The sequence below is a fragment of the Mobula hypostoma genome, chromosome 20 (assembly GCF_963921235.1).
Source record: "Mobula hypostoma chromosome 20, sMobHyp1.1, whole genome shotgun sequence".
Lineage (NCBI taxonomy): Eukaryota > Metazoa > Chordata > Chondrichthyes > Myliobatiformes > Myliobatidae > Mobula > Mobula hypostoma.
In genome coordinates, this window is record NC_086116.1 from 45,039,777 (window position 1) to 45,062,394 (window position 22,618).

The window sequence follows — 22,618 nt, forward strand, 5'->3', positions numbered from 1 at the left end:
TCTTGTACCTTTGTCTTTCACAAAACCACATTGTTCTTTATCTATTTCAGCTTGTATCTTACTTTTAGCTCTTGTCATCAAAATTCTTCGAAGTATCTTGATGAAATGACTCATTAAACTTATGGTCCTATGTAATTCACATTCTATTGCTCCAGGTTTCTTAGGAAGAGTGATGAATACTGATTTTTTTTTTCATCTCTTCTGGTATTATTCCATTCTCACATATGTCATTGATTAAATCAGTAAGTTTTTCAATTCCATAATCTTCAAGGGCGATAATTTGTTCTATTACTAATTCATCAGGACCTGCTGCCTTTCCTTTCTTCATCTTATTTATTGCATTACGAACTTCAGATTTTAAAATATTTGGACCTTCAATGTTCTTCTTAATTTCTGGTTTTTTGTCTTGATTGTCTTCAAACAATTCCTGAATATACTCAGTCCACCTGTTCATAATCTCATCTTTTTCCATGATAATGGTACTGTCCTTTGCCTTCAAACATCCACCTGAAGAACAGAGGAGCTTTTTACCAGTGATATTCTTGATCTGTTGATGTAACCTTTTTGGATCAGTAATAGAGATTCTTTCTACTTGCTCACATTTCTGGTTTAACCATTCTTCTTTGGCTTTTTGACATAAGCTTTTAACTTTTTTATCTAAGGACTTATATTCTATAGGATTTGCTTTCTTCCGTCTGTCATCCATTTATTCTTTGTGCTTTTTTCTTTTTTAGGAATCACTGACTTTGCTGATTCTACCAAGGTATCCTTTAGAGAGTTAAATTGATTGCTACGTGATTGTTATCATCTTCAACAGATTCTATTTCTAGACTTTGAAATCTATTCCTTTCTTCAATTGTAAATTTTTGTCTTAAGTTTTCTTGTTTAATTAATTGCAAGTAGTCAAGGGATTGTTCAGGTTTTTGCTTCTTTAGTTTTTTAAGTTTCTGGTTGATAACTTTTTGTAAATATTGGCAGTTTTCTTTTCATTATTTTCTCTAATTTTTGTAAGTTTGATCTTTGATGCACCCTTGCACTAAAGTGCGAAGCAACTCCAGCCATTTTTCCTTTGGTCATAACCCATGTATTTAACACCACAAGGAAGCATATTACTTATATACAAGTAATTATATAACATACAAGCAGACAGTTAATTGTTAAAATGCAAATAAAATATCAATTAAACAGTCAGATCTAAAGAGAAACCAGTCTTAAGAATTCAGCAATAAGTGTGTGTACAAAGCTTTATAATACAGTGTAGGGAAGTGTATGGTCATGCACTTTGGTATAAGGAATAAAGGTGTAGACTATTCTCTCATGGGGAGCAAATTTCATAGATGCGCAAAGGGACTTGGGAGTCCTCGTGCAGGATTTCCTAAAGGTTAACTTGCATGTTGAGTCTGTGGTGAGGAAGGCAAATGCAATGTTAGTATTCATTTTGAGAGGACTAGAATATAAAAGTAAGGATGTAATGCTGAGCATTTATAAGTCATTGGTCAGACCGCACTTTGAGTATTGTGTGCAGTTTTGGGCCCCTTATCTAAGACAAGATGTGCTGGCATTGGAGAGGGTCCAGAGGAGGTTCATGAGAATGATTCCAGGAATGAAAGGGTTAGTGCATGAGGAGTATTTGATGTCTCTGGGCCCGTACTTGCTGGAGTTTAGAAGAATGAGGGGAATCTCATTGAAACCTATGGAATACTGAAAAGCCTAGATAGAGTGGATGTGGGGAGAATGTTTCCTCAAGTGGGTAAGTCTAGGACCAGACTGCACAGCCTCAGAATAGAGGGACATCCATATAGAACAGAGATGGGGAGAAATGTCTTTAGCCAGAGGGTAATGAATCTGTGTAATTTATTGCCATAGGTGGATTTGGAGGCCAAGTCATGGGGTATATTTAAAGTGGAGGTTGATAGGTTCTTGATTATTTGGCTGTCAAAGGTGACGAGAAGAAGCAGGTGAAGGATAGAAATCAGCCATGATGGAATATGGAGCACACCCAAAGGGTCAAATTGCCCAATTCTGCTCCTTTGACTTCACTGCTTGCCTCCATTATAATTATTTTACAGTATTCAGGCGATAGTAAGACAATATATTATATTTATATGCAACAGCAATAAAACATTCTGTGTTTATTTTGGCAAATTGTTTACTTTAATGGATTACTGAGCTGCCTTTCACAGATGCAGTGGCTGATTAGTTTGAGATACATAGATTTTGTACAAGGGAATTACCTATTCATCTCCACTCTGTGTAGAGTACTTGTACATCGAAACATGCAGTGAAGTGATTCATTTGCATCAATGACCAACACAGTCCGAAGGTGTGCTAGGAGCAGCACACAAATGTTGCCTTGTTTATTGGTGCCAACATAGCATGCTCACAACTCACTAATCCTGGTCTGTACATCTTTGGAAGGTGGGTTGAATTCGGAGCACCTGAGAAAACTCACATAGTCATGGGGAGAACATACGAACTCCTTATAGACAACGGAGGGAATTGAATGCTGGCACTGTAAAGTGTTATGCTAATCGCTAGGCTACCATGCCGCCCTGTAGTGTATCTGTAGAGATGTCACCATATGCCGCCAAGTTTTATTTAGTCCGCTTGTTCTCAGGATGTGCACAACAACAGCAAGCTCTACATTTACTCCCTAATTGCTTCCTGAACTGTATGGTTTTCAAGGCCACTTAGGAAGCTGATTAAAGGTCAACTCTGTGGAATGGCAAATTTCCCTCTTTAAAGGACATTAGTGAAGCAGGTGGATTTTTAAGACAACCCAGTAGGTTCTTGGTAATCATAAATGATACCATTTTTTAAAATCCTGAATTTAGTTAAATACTTGAATTTAAATTTCGGCAGTATGGTAGCGTAGAATTAGTGTAACACTTTAGTACACCTGTGATCAAGGAGTTTGTACGTTCTGTTCATGAGCACGTGGGTTTCGTCTGGGTGCTCCAATTTCTTCCCACATTCCAAAGGCTAAGGGTTAGTAGGTTAATTAGTCACATGTATTTGGGCAGCACGGGCTTGATGTGCTGGAAGGTCTCTACTGTACTGTATCTCTAATTAAAATTAAAAATAATTTTCCCAGCTGCTGATGGGATTACCTTCCCAGGGTTTGTTGAAGATATAATATAAAATGGAGAAAGAATTTGAATTTGCTGGAAGATAAATGATGTAATATGAATGGAATTAGTGGTTTTCCCCATGATTTTATATATTTTTTTGTATTTAAAGATACAGCACGGTCACCGACCCTTCTGGCCTAATGAGCCTGTGCCAGCCAATTACACCAATGTGACCAGTTGACCTATTAACCCTTACGTTTTGGAACATGGGAGGAAACCGGTCACTGGCACTGTAATAGCATTATGCTAACTGTTACGCTACTGTGATGAAAATATAATTTCAGACTAAATTATCATTTCAAAGGAGTTTTGGAATTAAGAAATTACTAGTTACAAGTTCTCATCACCACCTAATTCAGCCATTGCTCTTGGAACACACTGAACTTTCAGTTCACCTGCAAAGACTGATTTCTTGCCTTCACTTCCAGCTGGATTGCGAATACTGTGAGTACCATGTCAAAGCCCAGTACAAAAAGCTTAGTGCCAAGCGAGCTGATTTGCAATCCAGCTTCTCTGGTCGTGCTCCAAACAGAATGAACGGCAAGCATGGAAGTCTGAAAGAAAGGCTGTGTCAGCAAGGATTCCACTATGGAGGGATTTCATCAGCGTCATACGCAGCCTCAGTGTAAGAAGCTATTTGTGTAGTATTTATTTATCAGATGGAATATTTGTTTATCTTACCTTAAACTAGATATTGTTTATGATTTTTTTCATGCACATTTATATATTTAATGTATGAAGTTGTAACGTGCATAGTTTGCATTTTGCAAGTTCATAGCGCGTGGATTTGTCAAAGTGGAGTTTATTGTATTCTGCACAAGTCCATGTATGCACAGGTGCAGCAAAGAACTTACTTGCAGCAGCATCATATAAGCAACATTCATAAGAAAAATATAAATTATATCCAATTTTTCCAACAAAGAACAGTAAGAACAAAGAAAATCAAAGTCCATTTTAGTAAGAAGTGATCAAAATGGTTGTAGTGTTGCTAAACTGCAGTGATTATGGTTGTCAAAGTTGAGTTTATTGTTGTGTGCAAAAGTGCGATGAAAACATAAATAAAACTTAAGTTATATACAATTTTTTACAAGAGAAAAAATCAACAGAAACTTATTTACAGCAGCATCACAAGTGCTGATTGGTTCAAGAACCAGATTGTTGAAGGGAACTTGCTGTTCTTGGACTTGGAGCTATGAAATGGTTAAGAAAAGCTCATCGAAACTACCTCAGCCAGATGGTACAACCAAGTTCATACTGCCTCATTTGTGGTTGAAATCCTGCTGCAGAGACTTCCACTCAAATACCTAGCCTAGTTCACCAGTGTATTTTAACTGAGGTCTGCACCGTTAGAGGTAACACCTTTCAGATGAGACTTTGACTAGGAATTTCCCACAGTACTTCACATTTGTTCACCTGTATCTGTTTACCAAAGTCTCCAGTTCATCCATAATCTCCTTGAAATGAGGCTTTATAAGGCATAGGTCAGACGATATTTGGAGTTCTGTGAGCAGTTTTAGCTCCCATATCTAAGAAACGATATCTGGCATTAGAAAGGATCCAGAGGAGATTCACGAGAATGATCCTAGGAATGTAAGGGTTAAAGTATGAGGATTGTTTGATGGCTGTGGGTTTGTATTCGCTGGCATTTAGAAGAATATGGGGAGGTCTAATTGAAACTCGAATATTGAAAGGCCTAGAGAGAGCGGGCATGGAGAGGATGTTTCCAATATTTGGAGAGTCTAGAACCAGAAGGCATGGCCTGAAAATACATGGTTGTCCTTTTAAAACAGAAATGAGGAATTTCTTTAACCAACAGAATTCATTACCACAGACTGATGTGGAGGCCGAGTCATTAGCTATATTTAAAGAACAGTTTGATAGGTTCTTGATTAGTAAGGTGTCAAAGGTTACAGGAGAAGGCAAGAGAATGGGGTTGAGAGGGAAAATATATCAGCCATGATGGAATGGTAGAGCAGAATTGATGGGCCAAATGGACTAATTCTGTTTCAATGTCTTATGGCAATATACACCATCACAATTAATTGTACCTCCAATTTTGTCTTATCTGCACATTTAGACTTGTACTCTGTGTGTTCTAGTCCATCATTAATTTACATTGAGCAACACTCAGAATCCCAACCCTGTATGTTTTTGTATCTGGGAAACAACCTTTCATTACTGCTCTGTTGCCAGTTAGCTGAATAACTTCATTTCTTTGGTCCTTGGATTTGACTAGAAACCAGTTTAACTGCTTTTCAGAAGTCTGTATTTATCACATCAACTTCATTTTTCCCTCTTACTTCCTCAAAAAAAATCTATGAATTTATTTAGCAATTTTTGCTCTTGACCACTTTCATTATTCCCAGGGAGAATGAGGGGCCACCTATAGAAGTGTTTCAACTTATGAAAGGATGGGCTTTGGGCTCTTGTCTTTTGGCATAGGTTTAGGGTGAGAGGAGAAAGATTTAAAAGGGATCTGAGGGGCAGGTTTTTCATACAGAGTATACGAAAGAGCTAGCAGGCTAAGTGGTACAATAGTATAATTTGAACAAGTTTGTGGATAGGAAAAATTTAGAGGGATATGATCCAAGCATGGACAAAGCACTCTGGCTCTCATTATTCTAGTTGTAATCTCCCATATGCTGCTTTAGATATGAAGAACTACGTACTGATAAAATTTGAGATGCCTGAGCTTTTCAGTCACTAGGTGGTGTGTTTATCCAGTAAGTCACTGCGGAGGCTTTTCACTTGCATTTAATTATTTCTTATGACAATGTATAATCATTGAGTGAAACTAAGTGAAACCATAGATAAGGCAACAACCAAATTCTAGTAATAGGTCAAGGTAGAGCAAGATTAAATGGAATGTAAGGTCACCAATGTTCTTTATGATTTTAATCTCAAGTTAATCACTAGCAGCATGTGTAATTAATTTTCTTTTTGCCTTCACAGTAAAACTATGGGTCCTAGCAAAAGCGTTCAGATGACCTTGACGCAGTTGATGGTGAAAGGAGCTGATGACATTGTTAGAGAAACTAAGAAAAATATAGGTAATGTGGAAAAATGTATGGATGTTATATGGAGCGATTATGGTAGGGCACTGTTGTGGCAAAGTGAGTCCTTTAAGTCTGCTTCCCAGAAAGAGAGAAAAAAAGGCCATTATACTATGTCCTTCTATTCTAAGTGTATGACAAGAGGGCAGAGGACATCACGTTATATTCACCGATGTAGTGAATAAAATGAAGCTTACAGTCACAGCGGAGAAGGGGGAGCATAATAATAAAGAAAGCACATTGAAACTGTGCTTTCCTTATTATTATGGGGTATAATTTTAAGGTGATTGGAGGAAAGAATAAGGGGGATGTCAAGAGGTAAGTGTTTTACACAGTGTGTTGGGTGTATGTAAGGGCTAGCCGGGGTGTGGTAGAGGCAGGTACATTAGGGGCATTTCAGAGCATCTTAAATAGGCACATAGATGATAGGAAATGGGGGGCTATTTGGGAAGGAAGGGTTAGATTGATCTGTTTAAAAAAGCCTACCTCTGGCATCCCACTGATACCTTCCCCCAATCACATTAAAATTGTGCTCTCTCATATTAACCCTGGGAAAAAGTCTCTTAGTATCCACTCTATCTATGCCTCTTAACCATCTTATACACCGCTATCAAGTCACCTTTCAGTGTTCTTTACTCCAAAGAGAAAAACCCTAGCTCACTCTGGCCCTCCTCATCTGATTGTTTCATTCCTTAAGAAAGGTGCACTGGAGGTCGGAAAAGGAAGGAAGTATTAGAAGCAGGAGAAGGTATTTATGCTTGCTTTGATAGACAATAGAGACGTCTTTTACCTCAGTGCTACTTTCCTCCATTAATCTCTTATCCCTCGATTCCCTTAATATCATCTCTGTCATAAGTATATTCAATAGACGAGCTCCCACAGCCATCTTGGGTAGAAAATTCCAACAATTCACTGTTTCCATGAGAATAATGTATTTCTCATCTTCCTGACTGGCTTATCCCCCTTATTGTCTGGTTCTGATCCCAGGTTCAAAGGCAAAACATTTTCTCTGCATTTACCCTATCAAAATCATTATGATTTTTGTACCCTTTTAGTGAGATCACTTCAGAAGAATATATACTGTATCTCTTCTCACTGTTAACTCGCTATCTATTTTTTGCAAGCATATCCTTCATCGGATAGGGAGCCCTGACCTGTGCACACTTTTCCAGTGGTGATCTCAGAGGCTTCCACATAATTGGAGGAAGCTGTATTCTTTGAGATCTCTTGCATTTGCTCTATAATTGCTTGTTGAACCTATTTTCAGTGATTCATGTGCAATGACACCCAGAATCTTCTGAACACGAGCAGCTTTCATACTCTCACCATTTACAATCTGTTCTGCTAATATTCTGCTGCAGCAGGCCATTAGGAAGGTAAATGGCATGTCAGCCCTTATTGCAAGACATTTTGAGTACATAAGAAAAGATGTCTTACTGCAATTATAGAAGACGTGAGTCCACGCATGAAGTATTGCACTCAGTTTTAGTGTGTCAGGGGCTGCAGATCCTGGATCCCGATGCTGTTTCCCTTGGTGTTGCACCCTCTTGACTGACCAAATCTTAAAGGTGTGCCTGCTTTCTGCACCATTTTGTCTAGTAATTTTCCCCTTCCCCAATGCTTAGCATTTCCTAAGTTATTGGTCATCACTCATCAATAGATCTATTTACCCTAATAGTTTGCATCAATCCAACATATAATAGCTGCAACACATTATCTGCCTTGCCATGTGTTGGAATATATTTTAGTTAATTAAATTCTTTGCTGTCTCCCTTTCTTCCCTAAGTTTGCTTCACCCAGTAGTAAAAGGAAAAAACACATTTCTGTAAATAACTACTTGATGTTCTCATCATGATCATTATGTGCCGTGTCAATGATGCATTCGTGGTCTCATGACCATGATTATTCTTGGAAATTTTTCAACAGAAGCTGTTTGCCATTGCCTTCTTCTGGGCAGTGTCTTAACAAGATGCGTGATCCCAGCCATTATCAATACTCTTCAGGGACTGTCTGTCTGGCCACAGTGATTGCATAACTAGGACTTGTGATATGCACCAGCTGCTCACGCAGCCACCCACCACCTGCTCCCATGATTTGTTGGGGGGTTGTGTGAGGGCTAAGCAGGTGCTACACTTTGCCCCAATGGTGACTTGCAGGCTCATGGAGGGAGAGAGAGTCTTACACCTCCTTTGGTAGAGGCATATCTCCACCCACCACCCAACTTACAAGATGGTAGGACAATAATCATGGGCTCCCCTTTTCGGGAAAGGGAGTGAGGAAAACCTAGCAATTCTAGACCCGAGAGCTGGTAGGGAAGGTACTAGAAGAAAATGGATTATTGATCACTTGGAAAGGCAAGGACCAATTCAGGCAGATCCTGTCTGATCAATTTCATTTAAATTTTTTGGAATATTGATGAGGGCAGGGTGGTAGATGTGATTTACATGGACTTTATAGTAAAGTCTTGCAAGGTCTCTTGGCCTTGTTATCATTTCAGAGGCACTGTTCTGGACCCAGCACATAAGTGCAATTCCGAAGATAGCACGGCTGCGCCTCTACTTCCTTAGAAGTTTTCAAAGATTTGGCATGATATCTAAAACTTTGGTAAACTTCCATAGATGTCTGGTGGGGAGGGTATTGATTGGTTGCATCATAGTCTGGTATGGAAACACCAATGCCCTTGAATGGAAAATCCTACAACAAGTAATGGTTACAGCCCAGTTCATCATGGGTAAAGCCCTCCCCACCATTGAGCACATTTACACAGAGCGTTGTCACAGGAAAGTGGCATACATCATCAGGGAACCCCCACCACCCAGTTCATTTTTTCCTTTTGCTGCTGCCATCAGGAAGAAGGTACAAGAGCCTCAGGACTCATGCCAACAAGTTCAGGAACAGTTAATAACCCTCAACTATCAGACTCTTGAACCAGAGGAGATAACTTCACTTGTCCCATCACTGAACTGTTCCCACAATCTATGGGCTCACTTTCAAAGCTCTTAGTCTCATGTTCTCAACATTTATTGTTTAATTAACTATTATTAGTAGTATTATTTCTTTTTTTTTGTACTTAAAGTTTGTTGTCTTTTACACACTGGTCTTCCATTGATTTTATTATAGTTACTCTGTTACGATTTATTGTGTATGCCCACAAGGAAATGAATCTCGGGGTTGTATATGGAGTCTTATATGTACTTCAGTAATAAATTTACTTTGAACATTTGTTGCCAGTCACTAACAATAGACATTTCGTGTAACTCCAGCATTAACAAGTGGGAAGAATTTGACAGGATGCTCAGAGGAATTTAAGGATTTAATGCAATTACCTACTTTTGGAGCGCGTAATCTCAAGAAACACCTAACGAAGGCGCCCATTAAAGGTCAGTATGCAACTTGTACCCTTTTTGCCATAGCTATCAATAATCTGGTTAGACAACTATAGCATAAAGTGAAAATCAAAAGTCAAGTTTATTGTCATATGTGCAAGTCCACGTATACACAGAAACAATGAAAATCTTATTTGCAACAGTGTCACTCTCATTGTATCAGATAAGCAGCATTCACAAAAAAAAATAAATTAAACAAAATATACACAATCTTTACAGAAAAACACAATTACAACAAAACTCCATTTTAGTTTAGTCAAATTTGTACAGTATGTTACATTTCCATTAGCTAAATTCATAAAATTGAATTGTCCTCATCTCAAAAAATTCAGCTCTTGTGGTCTGATGGTCTTATCCAAGTTTTCACGTTTGTGGGTGGATCACATCCTCAGACAAACTCGCTCTTCTGGGAGTTTGTCTGTTGACTAGTGAAAGCAGCTCTGTGTGCATTTGGTACATGCATTTTAGAAAATGAACTTAGAACTTTGAATCTGAAAATGTGTTGTTCATTATAAAACTGAGTTTGAATTTATTGATTGTGAAATTTCTCTTTAAAAATTTGGCTCCTGCCTGCAATGTCTTTTACATCTGCAGATGTTGCTATGGTTGGCATTTATAATATTAAAAGACCTCTAAAGTTTACCAGACCAGTAATGAACCTGCATTTTTGCACACAAACATATATTTGAGCTTACAGCTCCATGAACCCCCAATTATTTACCCTTCTGGTGTTGTGCTGGCAGTTACTACTTTCACAAAATTAAATTTCACGACTTCAGATTTAAGATAGTTCACTATTCAGCTGTTGTCTAAGTGCTTTCTTTTTAGATTCAGTTTATCTATCCCATGTACATCGAAACAGATAGTGAAATCTACCATTTGCATTAGCAACTAACACACCCAAGGATGTTTTCGGGTCAGCCTGCAAGTGAAATCTACCGTTTGCCACATGTTTCGGTGCCAATATTGCATACCCACAATGTTCAGCAGAACAACACAGACAGCAACAGCAAAGCAACCCCCTGATATCACCCACTCTCTCTCTCCCTCCCTCCCTCTTTTGTGTGCGCGTGTACACACCCACACACCTCAAACCCAACCAGCTTTTACTCCAACTTGCCATCTGAACCACATTCTGCTGAAGCCTTGGATGATGTTCCTCGCGATCCACAATGTAGAGCATAATAGCACACCACTGACCCTTCAGCCCACGATGTCACGTTGACTCTTTATTTTTACATACTTTAAGATCAATCTAGCTCTTCCCTCCCACATAGTCCTCTGTTTTTCTTTGATCCATGTAACTGTATAAGAGTCTCTTAAATGTCCCTAATATATCTGCCTCAACCATCACCCCGGCAGCATGGTCCATACACTCAGCACTCTCCATGTAAAAAGCTTACCTCTGATTTCCCCCCTATGTGGTGCAAGTGACTTGGGTTCAATTCTGCCATCGTCTGTAAGGAGTTTGTACCTTTTTCATTATTGACTCAGCCTGCAAGGCTGTGGGGCAAGTACCACTCCAAAAACTGGGGAAGAAGGCAGCATGGTAGTGTAATGATTAGCATAACACTATTACAGCATCATTGACCCGGGTTCAATTCCTGCCATTGTCTGTAAGGAGTTTGTACGTTCTTTCTGAGACCACATAGATTTCCTGGGGCTGGTTTCCTCCCCATTCCAAAAATGTACGTGTTGGTAGGTTAATTGGTCACGTGAGTGTAATTGGGTGGGTCGAGGTCATTCTGCTGATAGGGCCTGTTATCATACTGAATCTCGAAATAAAAAATAAATAAGGATTTTACTGTTCGGGTATAATTCCTCCGTGTGAAAACGAGATTCCAATAATCATAGCTTGTTGTCTGTTATGTGGTCTTAATTCATGGTGTCTTAATCAGCCAAGACTTCATTGTGTGTATTCTGTATCCTGTGCTTTCCCTAAAGCAGTAACAGTATCAGGGGCCACATTGTTCAACTGTATTTAAAAAGCAAAATGGGAAACAAACAGAATAAACAGCATTGTACTTCATTCTTATATTTGCTGTATAAGACATGAAATATTTTGTCTTTGACCAATGAAAGGAAACGCAATGGGTGTAAATCGCTGCTCAGTCAATATCCAACAGGAGAGCCAGAGGAATGTGCAGCATAAAGTCAGCCAAACCCCCGGAATGAGAAATAGTTGGTGGACAAAGTGTCTGTAGAGTTGTTCATAAATACAAGTGCCGTCTATGAAGGCAACAACAGCGTACAATATGTTTCTATAACACCTCCAGATGGTCAGGAAATTCAGCAGCACCAGCCTATCCTCCATCAAGGACATATACATAAAAAGGTGCCTGGAAAGGGCCAGTAACATCTTGAAAGAGTCCACACAGCCTGCTCATGGACTGTTTGTCCCACTGCCATCTAGGACTACCAGATTCAAAAACAGTTATTTTTCCCAAGCCATTAGGACGATCAACACCTCCACCCACTAACCCACCCCAACCACCATTACTTTATTATTTCCTGTTAGCCACCTTATGTACAGACACTACTGTGCCTAGCGTCACTTTATGGACATACAATTCATCTATGTATATAAGTTATCTTACATATTTATATTCATTATGATTTTAAAAAATTATTATTGTGTTCTTCATCTTAATGTGTTTTTTTGTGCTGCATTGGATGCAGAGTAACAATTATTTTGTTCTCCTTTACACATGTACTGGATTGACATTAACTGATCTTGAATTAAAAATGTATAGAATAAATTTCAAGGGAAGCAGCAGCAGAGATTTAAATCCTTGGCAGCTGAAGGCTCCAGATGGTGGAGCACTTAAAATAATGATTAGCCTTATTTGTCACATATACATCAAAACATGCAATTAAATATGTCATTCATGTTAAAAACCAAGGCTTATGTTGGGGGCAGCCTGCAAGTGTCACCATGTTTCCAGCACCAACATAGCATGCCCACAACTCACGAACCATAATCCTAACTGTATGTCTTTCAAATGTGTGAGGAAACCACGCAGTCATGGGGACAACATACAAGCTCCCTTACAAGCAGCAGCAGGATTGAAACCTGATCGGTGATCACTGGCACTGTAAAGCGATTGCAATACAGTACCGCCTCACAGTGCAGTAGCCTACTCTGAGATTTAACCCCTTGGCAACTAAAGGCTGAGATGGTGGAGCAATTAAAATGATTAAATGATCAGCCTCGATCAAGGGAAAGTGTGGGCTTCTTGGAGGATTATAAGACTGGAGGAGATGACGTGAGAAAGAGGGAGGCAATGGAGGTATTTGAAGACCCGACCAGAATTATTTAAATCATTCATTGAATGAGGTCCAGGGAGCCCAGGTCAGTCAGTGAACATAGGATAATGGATGTATAGGGTTAATATGATCCACACGTATTAAAAATTTCTGCAGGTTAATTAATGTGTTTGTGTCAGTGGAAGATTATTTATATTATTGAACTCATAAACCTTTGTACTGTTGACTTGGTTGCTATTTATTGCTCTTTAATTTTTCATGTTGGTCAGTTAACAATGCACAACCAGGACCTACTATCCTATCATTATCTGCCTCTGAACTATTAAAGCAGCAGAAGCAAAACATGCTGGAAACACGCAAGAGGAAAGCTGAAGAGCTGCAGAAGAGGTAATACAGATTGCTCAGGTTCTCACCTGAGTAAAATTTTTACATTCATTGGAAGGTATATGCAAGAATTTCTGAAGGTATAGTTCTTTTATTAGGGATGATAGCATTGGGGTATCCAGTGTTAAAGTCCCAGTATTGTAGCTGAAAATTTAGATTCATTTAAGTAACTAATCTGGAATAAAAATAATAGTAATGGATCGTTTCATAAATCCATCCAGTTCAAGTTTATCATCATAGCCATATCTACCCGGTCGGCTGGTGGCACAGTGAGATCAGTGCCGGACTCGAGAATGAAGGTTCCCGAGTTCGATCCAGTGTCAGACTGCCCCGTGCGTACTCTCCATCCGCGCTGGGTTGATGTCGAGCTCGCAACTCGGCCTTGTAAAATAACACTGTAAAATGTCTGTGCGAGGAGTGGTGCCCCACACAGCCTTTCGAACTGCACCTTGTAAGGCATGAAAATTCCCAACGCTGGCCTCTCAGGTCTGACTCGACGTCTACCCAGCGTATAAATGCCATGAAAATTAGCTTTTTGCAGTAGCAGTACAGTATTTTACAAACATTGAATAGATAAATTAACATAAATTATAAATTGCACAACAAAAATAAATAATAAACATGACATTAGTGCAAACTGAGGGAAATAAGAGTCTGAGAGAATAAGTCATAAACGAGGGATTCTGTGGATGCTGGAAATCCAAAATAACACACACAAAATGCTGGAGGAACTCAGTGGGTCAGGCAACATCTATGGAAGGGAATAAACAATTGATGGTTTGGGCCAAGACCTTCATCAGGACTTGGAGTAGAACGTAGTGGAACTGGCCAAGTCCACTTCTCATTGTACCCTCTTGCTTTCCTCTAAAGGAGTTTCCAGAACAAGCTGTGACATAACCAGTCAGAATGTTTTCCACATCCAGCAAAGATTTAGTTATAAAATTTGGTAATTGGTCAAATCAAAATATCTACATTTTGTAAAATGGTGTTAATTATGTGGGCTTTTTCCCCTCAGGTTGGGTGAGACTAGAACTGGAGGTCATACGTTTAGGATGAAAAGTGAAACATTGTGGGGGAGCTTCTTCACTCAGAATGTGGTACGAGTGTGGAATGAGCAGAATTGATAGATACAGGCTCAGTTGTAACATTTAAGCACCACAGTAGTGTAGCGATTAGAGCAGCTCAGGGTATTGGACTTCGGAACTCCGGCATCCTCTGTAAGGAGTTTGTATGTCCTCCCCATAGAATGCGTGGTGTTCCTTTGTGTACTCCAGTTTCTTCCCATATTCAAAAGATGTACTGGTTAGTTAGTAGGTTAATTGATCATTGTAAATTGTCCTGTTATTAGGCTAGGGTTAAATTAGTGGGTTGCTGACAGCATGGCTCAAAGAGCTGGAATAGTCTATGCTTTATCTCTAAATAAATAAAGTTTGGGTAGGTACTTGGATGGGCTCAATATAGAGGACTATGGTCCGGGTGCAGAAAAATGGGACAAGATAATAAACCAGGTCAGTACGGACTAAATAGGCTGAAGGGCCTGTTTTGGTGTTGTAGTTCTCTATGATTCTATGATTAGCATTGATTCATTAACTAATGCTCGCTGTCCAACTTTCTGCAGCTTTTTGCAGAGTGAAGTTGTACACAGCAGCCACACATTAGGAGCAGGAGGACTGTCAACTCAGACATCACCCAAGGTTGGAGCAGAATTTCCCAAAAAACAGAAATTAGTCGCCACACCACAGACACCTAAACTGGGAGGAGGTCTTTCCCAAGGAGAAGATATTCTGTTTTTCGATACATCTCCACCATCAACCTCAAAACTGAGCCATTATGTGGATACAAAGAAGGTAAATTTCATCAATCTTTGCAGTTAGGTATATTTCATTCTCACCATTAGCGTTTTTTATATCAAAATTTTTGAGAGAAAATGCCGGCTGGTAACTTGAGAAAAATTTACATTTATTTCAAATAATTGACTACTAAAATTTATGATAATTGCAGTTCAATGAATTAATCATAAAATATTCACATGATAACCATATCCAGTAACTAAAAGTTGTAGAAGTATAATTTGAAAAAAACTTGCCACTGAAGATCAGAATAGTTTTCAGAAGACGTGCTTTAGGATGCTCAATGCATTTGCTTTTCTAATTTCCTCCTTGCCTCTCATTGTAGGGATATGTCAACATGCCTGATTTGAATGTCTTAAATTTTGGAGGTTTCCAGGTTGAGGTAGCTCTTAAAGCGGTATAGAGTTGTATTAGTTGTTAGGGAGGCTGCATTTGGAGTACTGTGTACATTAGTCATCCTGCTATAGGGAAGATGTAGGTAAGCTAGAAAGACTTCAGAAAAGATTTACAAGGACGTTGTCACAACTAGAGGACCTGAGTTATAGGGAAAGGTAAGCCAGGCTAGATATTTATTCCTGAGAACATAGAAGAATGAAGTGTGACCCTAAAGAAGTGTTTACAATTATGAAAGTCATGGATAAGGTGGATGATAACAGTCTTTTCCCCAGGGTAGGAGAGACAAAACTGAGGGGCATAGATTTTGGGGAGACTTAAGAAATATGAAGGACAACCTTTCATGCAGAGAATGATGAGTATATAAAATGAGCTGCCAGAAGAGGTGGTTGAGGCAAGTATAATAGTATCATTAAGAAGCACGTGGATACATATATGGAGGGGCTGGACTTGGAGATATATGGGCCAAACCCAGGAGATTGGAACTGAGTGGATAGGCACTATGGTTTGCATGGACTGGTTAAGGGTCCAGAGGAGGTTCATGAGAATGATTCCAGGAATGAAAGGGTTAACATGAGGAACTTTTCATGGCTCTAGACTGGTAGTCACTAGAGTTTAGAAGAATTGGGGAGAGAGGTCTCATTGACACGTATCAAATACTGAAAAGCCTAGATAGAATGGATGTGAAGAGGATGTTTCCTATAGTGTGGTAGTCTAGGACCAGAAGGCACAGCCTCAGAATAGAGGGACGTCCCTTTAGCACAAGGCTGAGGAGGAATTTTTTTAGCCAGAGGGTGGTGAATCTATCAAATTTATTACCACAGACGACTGTGGAGGCCAAGTCACTGGGTGAATTTAAAGTGGAGGTTGATAGGTTCTTGGTTAGTCAGGGCATCAGAGATTATGGGGAGAATGCAGGAAAATAGGGTTGTAGGGGAAAATAAATCAGCCACGAAGGAATGGCGGAGTAGACTCAGTAAACCGAATGCAGCTTCTCATAATTTTTCCAGATGGCTGCCATTATGAAGCTCCGTAAAAAAGGTGCCGTTCTTGCAAAGGAGGACCCCAATAGCGTGAAGCAGAAACTGCCAGACACGGGTGAGAAGTTGTTGGAGCGTATTGAGAAAAACCTTTCTTCCCCAGATGGTAAGTTGCTTCTGAGAAATAGGCAGCATGTGTCATACATTATCCTGCAGGAAACTAGATTTTACTCTTCTTCAAATCATTGCCAATGTGAAAATGAAAAATAAAATGAGATTCTGAAGATGCTGGAAATCCAGATGAAGGATCTCGGCCTGAAGCCCTTTCCACAGATGCTACCTGACCTGCTGAGCTCCTTCAGCAATTTGTATGTGTTACTCATAAAACAAAACATTTTCACTTTATAGAAAGGCAAAGTACTACAGATGCTAGACATCTGAAATAAATATATGAACTACTTGAAATTGCTGGTTAGGTCTGTTAAGAGTTTTACCAAAATTTTCTGTTTTTATTTCTTCATTTTAATGCCATTGCATTTTTTCAGTATTTATGATTTAGCTTTCTAACTTTACTCCTCTTCCTTAAGTATTTTTTAAGTCATGAACTCTTTTGAAAGGAAACTTTCATGAAGTTGTCAGGTGATCGCATTGTTGATTTAACTGGCTTGGAAGAGTTTTCTGAGTCTTACTGAATAATCTCTGTTGTATAAGTGTAGCCTGGTTGACTTCTTCTAATGTTACACGTCTCCTGTAATAAATAGGAGAATATAGTGAGCTTTATATTCTTGACTACAGTTATACATTATTTAAAAAATTTTTCTTTTCCCTTCCCTCTTATTACTTTATTTGAGATGTTATTCTTGTTAGTAGGAGCCAGTGAATAATTAGTCATGGTGAATTGAGGCTAGAAAGTTTTTTTCATCCTGGCTGTTCTCAAATGCTGGTAAGAGTACAAGAATTTAACTGGGTCCAACAAGTTATAGTTATGAAGAGGAGAAGAAGGATCAACTTTATTTGCCATATACAAACGTTTGTACATTTACATGTGTTAGGAATTTACTGTTGTGTGTTAGTGTGACCAACATTCAGCAATTATAAAGAATAAAGAAATATATAAAAATAAAAGTTAGAGGTTAAAGTATGGATGTGGAATAAAGTGTACATAAATACATAAATACCAGCAATACAACATTATGAAAAGTGGTTTAAAGTGTTTGCAGTGCAATGTAATAGATAGAGGGAGGTGGGGTTGCTAACTAGAATGGTTGATCAGATTAACTCCCGGGGGAAGAAAGTTAAAATGGCATGAAGTTTTTGTTATAACAGCCCTAGAGCACTTTCTAGAAGGGAGCTTTTGGAAAAGGCAGTTTGCAGGGTGGGTACTGTCTGCAATGATTTCTCCTGCCCGCCTTTCATGTCCTGGACACATACAAGTCCCAAGGTGAGATTCTCTAGGCTAGTGGCTGTTTCCTTTGGGAAAAGTAGCAAGTTGAAGGGGTTTAATTGAGGTATACAGAATTACTAGACTGAGTTAACATGGAAAGTCTTGTTTCAGCAGTAGACACTACAGTAGTCAGGGTGCAGATATCATTTAGTAGGGGAAGAATTAGAAGCGAATTGAGGAATAGGTGGAACAGGCTGCCAGAATAAATGGGAAAACAATGGAGAAGTACTGGAATTAGCACTTGAACATTCCAACTTACAAAGTTGGTCTGTGGGCTGGGATTAAACTTGATAGCCTGCTTTTCACTAGCATTGGCATAAAGGCTGATAGACCGACTATGTTGTGAATAAGAAAGGGTAGACAGTCTGAATCTTCTTCTTCTTAAGCCCATCACCCCTCCGGGGCATAGGCTGCCGATAGCAGCTTGCCGGAGTCCTCTGTCCTGAGCCGAAGGTTGATCCCTGTGGCTTCTACTTCCACCACACAACTTCTTGGCAAAAATCCTTCCTCTCCTGGGGTGAGGTCTTTGGAGTTTCTGTTGGTGCTTTTGTAGCTCTGGTTTTGCTAGCCCCATGCCAAACCCTCCTTCCGCACCTGGTCTTGGGACCATCCATGGTGGAGTTGAATCTTTTCCCCAGGCTAGAAATGTCAATCATCAGAGGACATGCTTTTAAGGGGGTTGGGGGACTGTGCGTGTGCATGGGTGGGAGGGAGGAATGGGCCTTTTTTCGCTCTTGTTTGTTGTGCTCTTTGTTGTTGTGGGCGTGCTATGATGGCGGCAGAATGTGTGGCGACGCTTGTAGGTGGCCCCAGCATGCCCTTGAGTGTATTAGTTGTTAATGACACATTTCACTGTATTCATCGATGTACACGTGATTAATAAATTTAAATCTAGAATCTTGAAGGTTGGTGTGGGGGAGTTTAAAGGTGGCATGAGGGGCAACATTTTTATATAGAGTTATAGGTGCCTGGAGTGGGTTACCAGAGGTTGTAGTGGAAGCAGGCAGTTTGGGGTTTCAGATAGACGCGTAAATATGAAGGGAATAGAGGGAGATGGACGACACAAGTTGAGGACTTGGTATAAATTGGTAACAATATGGGCTGAATGGCCTTTGCAGGTTTGTACTGTTCTCTGTTCAGTGATTGCAAATGAGTAGTGGATCAGAGAAAGTGGATAGTAGTTGTCCTGAAAACTGTTACATGATGTTCAGCGTCTAAAAGCTTATTACTGGAACCAGTGGTGCGGCAGCTGGAAATATTTCTGTGTATTTTAGCAAGCTGAGCAAAAAGCAAACACCATCACACTAAAGTAAACGGCAGTGCCACTGAGTGGAAAAACTGACCTGAGACCAGAAGTGCCATCACAACTCCCACCAGTTTGAGTGGTTTTCCCAGGGCAACCTTGCAGTTTTGCCACATCACATTGCTTTTCCGGGCTATTATTGTTCGCTGCAACTTATCTTAAGCCCTGTCTCACAGAGCGTACCAAATCCTATTAATCAAAACAGAACATTTCCATCAGTCGTAGAGCTTAGAAATTGGCACAAATGCTCACCACTGAGATTTCAGAGCCTTATTATCTCTGTGAAATCAAAAATCTAATGGAAGCAAGGAGACGGAAGAAAGCAAATCCTATAGAATATAAGTCCTTAGATAAAAAAGTTAAAAGCTTATGTCAAAAAGCCAAAGAAGAATGGTTAAACCGGAAAACTGAGCAATTAGAAAGAATCCCTATTACTGATCCAAAAAGGTTACATCAACAAATCAAGAATATCACTGATAAAAAGCTCCTCTGTTCTTCAGGTGGATGTTTGAAAGCAAAGGTCGGTACCATTATCATGGAAAAAGATGAGATTATGAACAGGTGGACTGAGTATATTCAGCAATTGTTTGAAGACGATTGAGACGAAAAACCAGAAATTAAGAAGAACATTGAAGGTCCAAGTATTTTAAAATCTGAAGTTCATAATGCAATAAATACGATGAAGAAAGGAAAGGCAGCAGGTCCTGATGAATTAGTAATAGAACAAATTATCGCCCTTGAAGATTATGTAATGAAAAACTTACTGATTTAATCAATGGCATTTATGAGACTGGAATAATACCAGAAGAGATGAAAAAATCGGTATTTATCACTCTCCCTAAGAAATCTGGAGCAATAGAATGTGAATTACATAGGACCATAAGTTTAATGAGTCATATCACCAAGATACTTCTAAGAATTTTGATGACAAGAGCTAAAAGTAAGATACAAGCTGAAATAGATAAAGAACAATGTGTTTTTGTGAAAGACAAAGGTACAAGAAATGCGATTATTGATGTTAAGGATACGATCAGAACGAGCCATTCAAGTGCAAAAAGATTTGTTTGTTTTATTGACTGCACAAAAGCATTTGATAAAGTTAAGCACAATAAGTTATTTGAAATATTACAGGAAACTAGATCTAGATTCGAAAGACCTCCACCTAATCAGAAATCTGTACTGGGAACAAACTGCTGCTGTAAGAATAGATGGAGAAGTGAGTCAGTTTACGAAAATCAAGAGAGGCGTTAGACAAGGGTGTGGTTTCACTCCTGATTTGTTTAATGTGTACAGTGAAACAATATTACAAAAAATAAGAGACATCTTGGGAAACAAAGTTGGCGGTGAAAACATCAACAATTTTAGATATGTGGATGACACTGTGTTAATTGCAAGTACAGAGGAAGAACTACAAAACTTAATTGATATAGTTGTTGAAGAAAGTGCAAAAATGGGTCTATCTATCAATTGTAAAAAGACAGAATGTATGGTGATATCCAAAAAGAAGGAGAATCCTATCTGTAGGCTGAGAATAAACGGGGAAGACATAAAACAAGTACAGAACTTTTGCTACTTAGGAAGCTGGGTGACATCAGATGGCAGGTGCGACATGGACATCAAAAGAAGAATAGGGATGGCAAAAGACACCTTTACAAGAATGAAGATTATACTGACCAACACTAAACTAGGCATGACAACCTGCCTCAGGGCACTGAAATGTTACGTTTATCCAGTTATGTTATATAGCTCAGAATGTTGGACAATATCTAGTAACATGAGGAAACGAACTGAAGCAGCAGAGATGTGGTTTTTGAGGAGGATGCAAAAAATATCATGGACAAAATGAATAACTAATGAGGATGTCATGATCAGAGCAAGCACAAAAAGAGAAATAATGTATGAGATCATGAAAAGGCAACGTGACTTCATTGGACTTGTGATTAGGAAAGAGGAGTTAGAATGCACAGTAATTATTGGAAAGATTGAAGGGAAGAAAGCAAGAGGAAGGCAAAGACAAATGATGATGGAGACAGCAACCAGAGAATTGGAAATGAATACCAATGAATTGATTCACTTGACCCGAAACAGGAGTGTGTAGGCCATGGCAGTCAAAGCTCAAACTGGGCATGGCATCTGATGATGATGGTGATTATCTCTGTCTGAGCCCACAGCAGGGATAACGTACAAAGATTGTAATCAAAATTCTCCAAGTGCATCATTATGATCTTCTGCATTACTGTGCATTATCGAAAATCTCTTCTTGTACTTTCTCTGTGATGCTGCCCATTACAAATATGTTCTTGCTGTTGTATGAGATGGGTGTTTTTTGTTCAAAGACTGAGAAAGATTCTGTAAGCCAGGTAATCTTATTCTGTCTGGTTTAATCTCCGTGAGTCAAACTCTTTGACCCACTATAGCCAGGAGGGACGTACAGGAGCATCAGGACTAGGACTGCCAGACTAAATAGCAGCTTCTTCCCTCAGGCTGTGAGACTAATCAATACCCAGCCACCACCAAGCTGTCATCACTAGACCAGTGAGCTGTTTACTGTTTACTAATGCTGCATACTGCATGCACTTTCAGTTATACTTTTATTAACTTATTTATGGCAATATTTTATGTCCTGTGTTTTGTGGGTGGACCGTGATCCAGAGAAACATTATTTCGTTTGATTGTACATATGTACAGTCAGATGGCAATAAACCGGAACTTGAATTTTAAGGCAAGTAGAAGAATATTTATATTTCTATACAACGTGCTTTGGTATGAAAACGTGTATGTGGAAAATATATTGAAAATAGGTAAACATTGAAATGTAAAGAAAAGTGATATGTGTAAAGAGAAATACAAATTTGTTTTCTCCTCTTTAGGGATAGAATAAAAATAAATTATACTCCTGGTTATTTTTGGCTTTGCCTGGACCACATAAGTTCTGTGGGAAGCCATATTGGCTCACCACATGTGTAATACTGCTAACCACAAGTACAGAGCTACATTAACAGCACTATGCTCTGACTGAAAGAAAACCACTGAAGTAAATATTACTTAAGGCTTCTCTGTAAACTAGAGAGTCATCATGTGTTCCCATTTCTCATCATCTTATCTTTAGATCAATATGTTTTTAATATCCCATTGTCTATATTGTCACAACAGTCAGCTATCTTCATGGCCGCAGGCCTGTGCTGATCAGAATCAGGTTTATCATCAATGACGTTGTGAAATTTGTCATTTTGCAGCAGCAGTACAGTGGAAAACGTTTTAAAATTACTATGTTAGAATATGAAATATAAAATATAAATAGTTCAAAAAGTTCAAAGTATTCTTATTATCAATTTATGTATATTATATACATCTTTGAGATTTTTCTCCCTACAGGCAGCCACAAAACAAGAATCCCAATAGTAGCCATTAAAAAATAGACCGTTAT

The 22,618-nt window shown here is 39.0% G+C and overlaps 1 protein-coding gene across 6 annotated transcripts in view; it reads left to right on the forward strand.

Annotated features, from left to right (window-relative positions):
- The window catches only part of mcm10 (minichromosome maintenance 10 replication initiation factor), a 76,767-nt gene that overhangs the window by 25,771 nt on the left and 28,378 nt on the right, over positions 1-22,618 (forward strand). For all 6 annotated transcript variants that reach the window (XM_063072785.1, XM_063072783.1, XM_063072781.1 and 3 more), the window contains exons 10-15: positions 3,560-3,756; positions 6,084-6,181; positions 9,448-9,564; positions 13,107-13,224; positions 14,840-15,068; positions 16,475-16,610. In XM_063072785.1, coding sequence (XP_062928855.1) covers positions 3,560-3,756; positions 6,084-6,181; positions 9,448-9,564; positions 13,107-13,224; positions 14,840-15,068; positions 16,475-16,610 — 895 coding nt within the window. The remainder of the gene's footprint in view (positions 1-3,559; positions 3,757-6,083; positions 6,182-9,447; positions 9,565-13,106; positions 13,225-14,839; positions 15,069-16,474; positions 16,611-22,618) is intronic.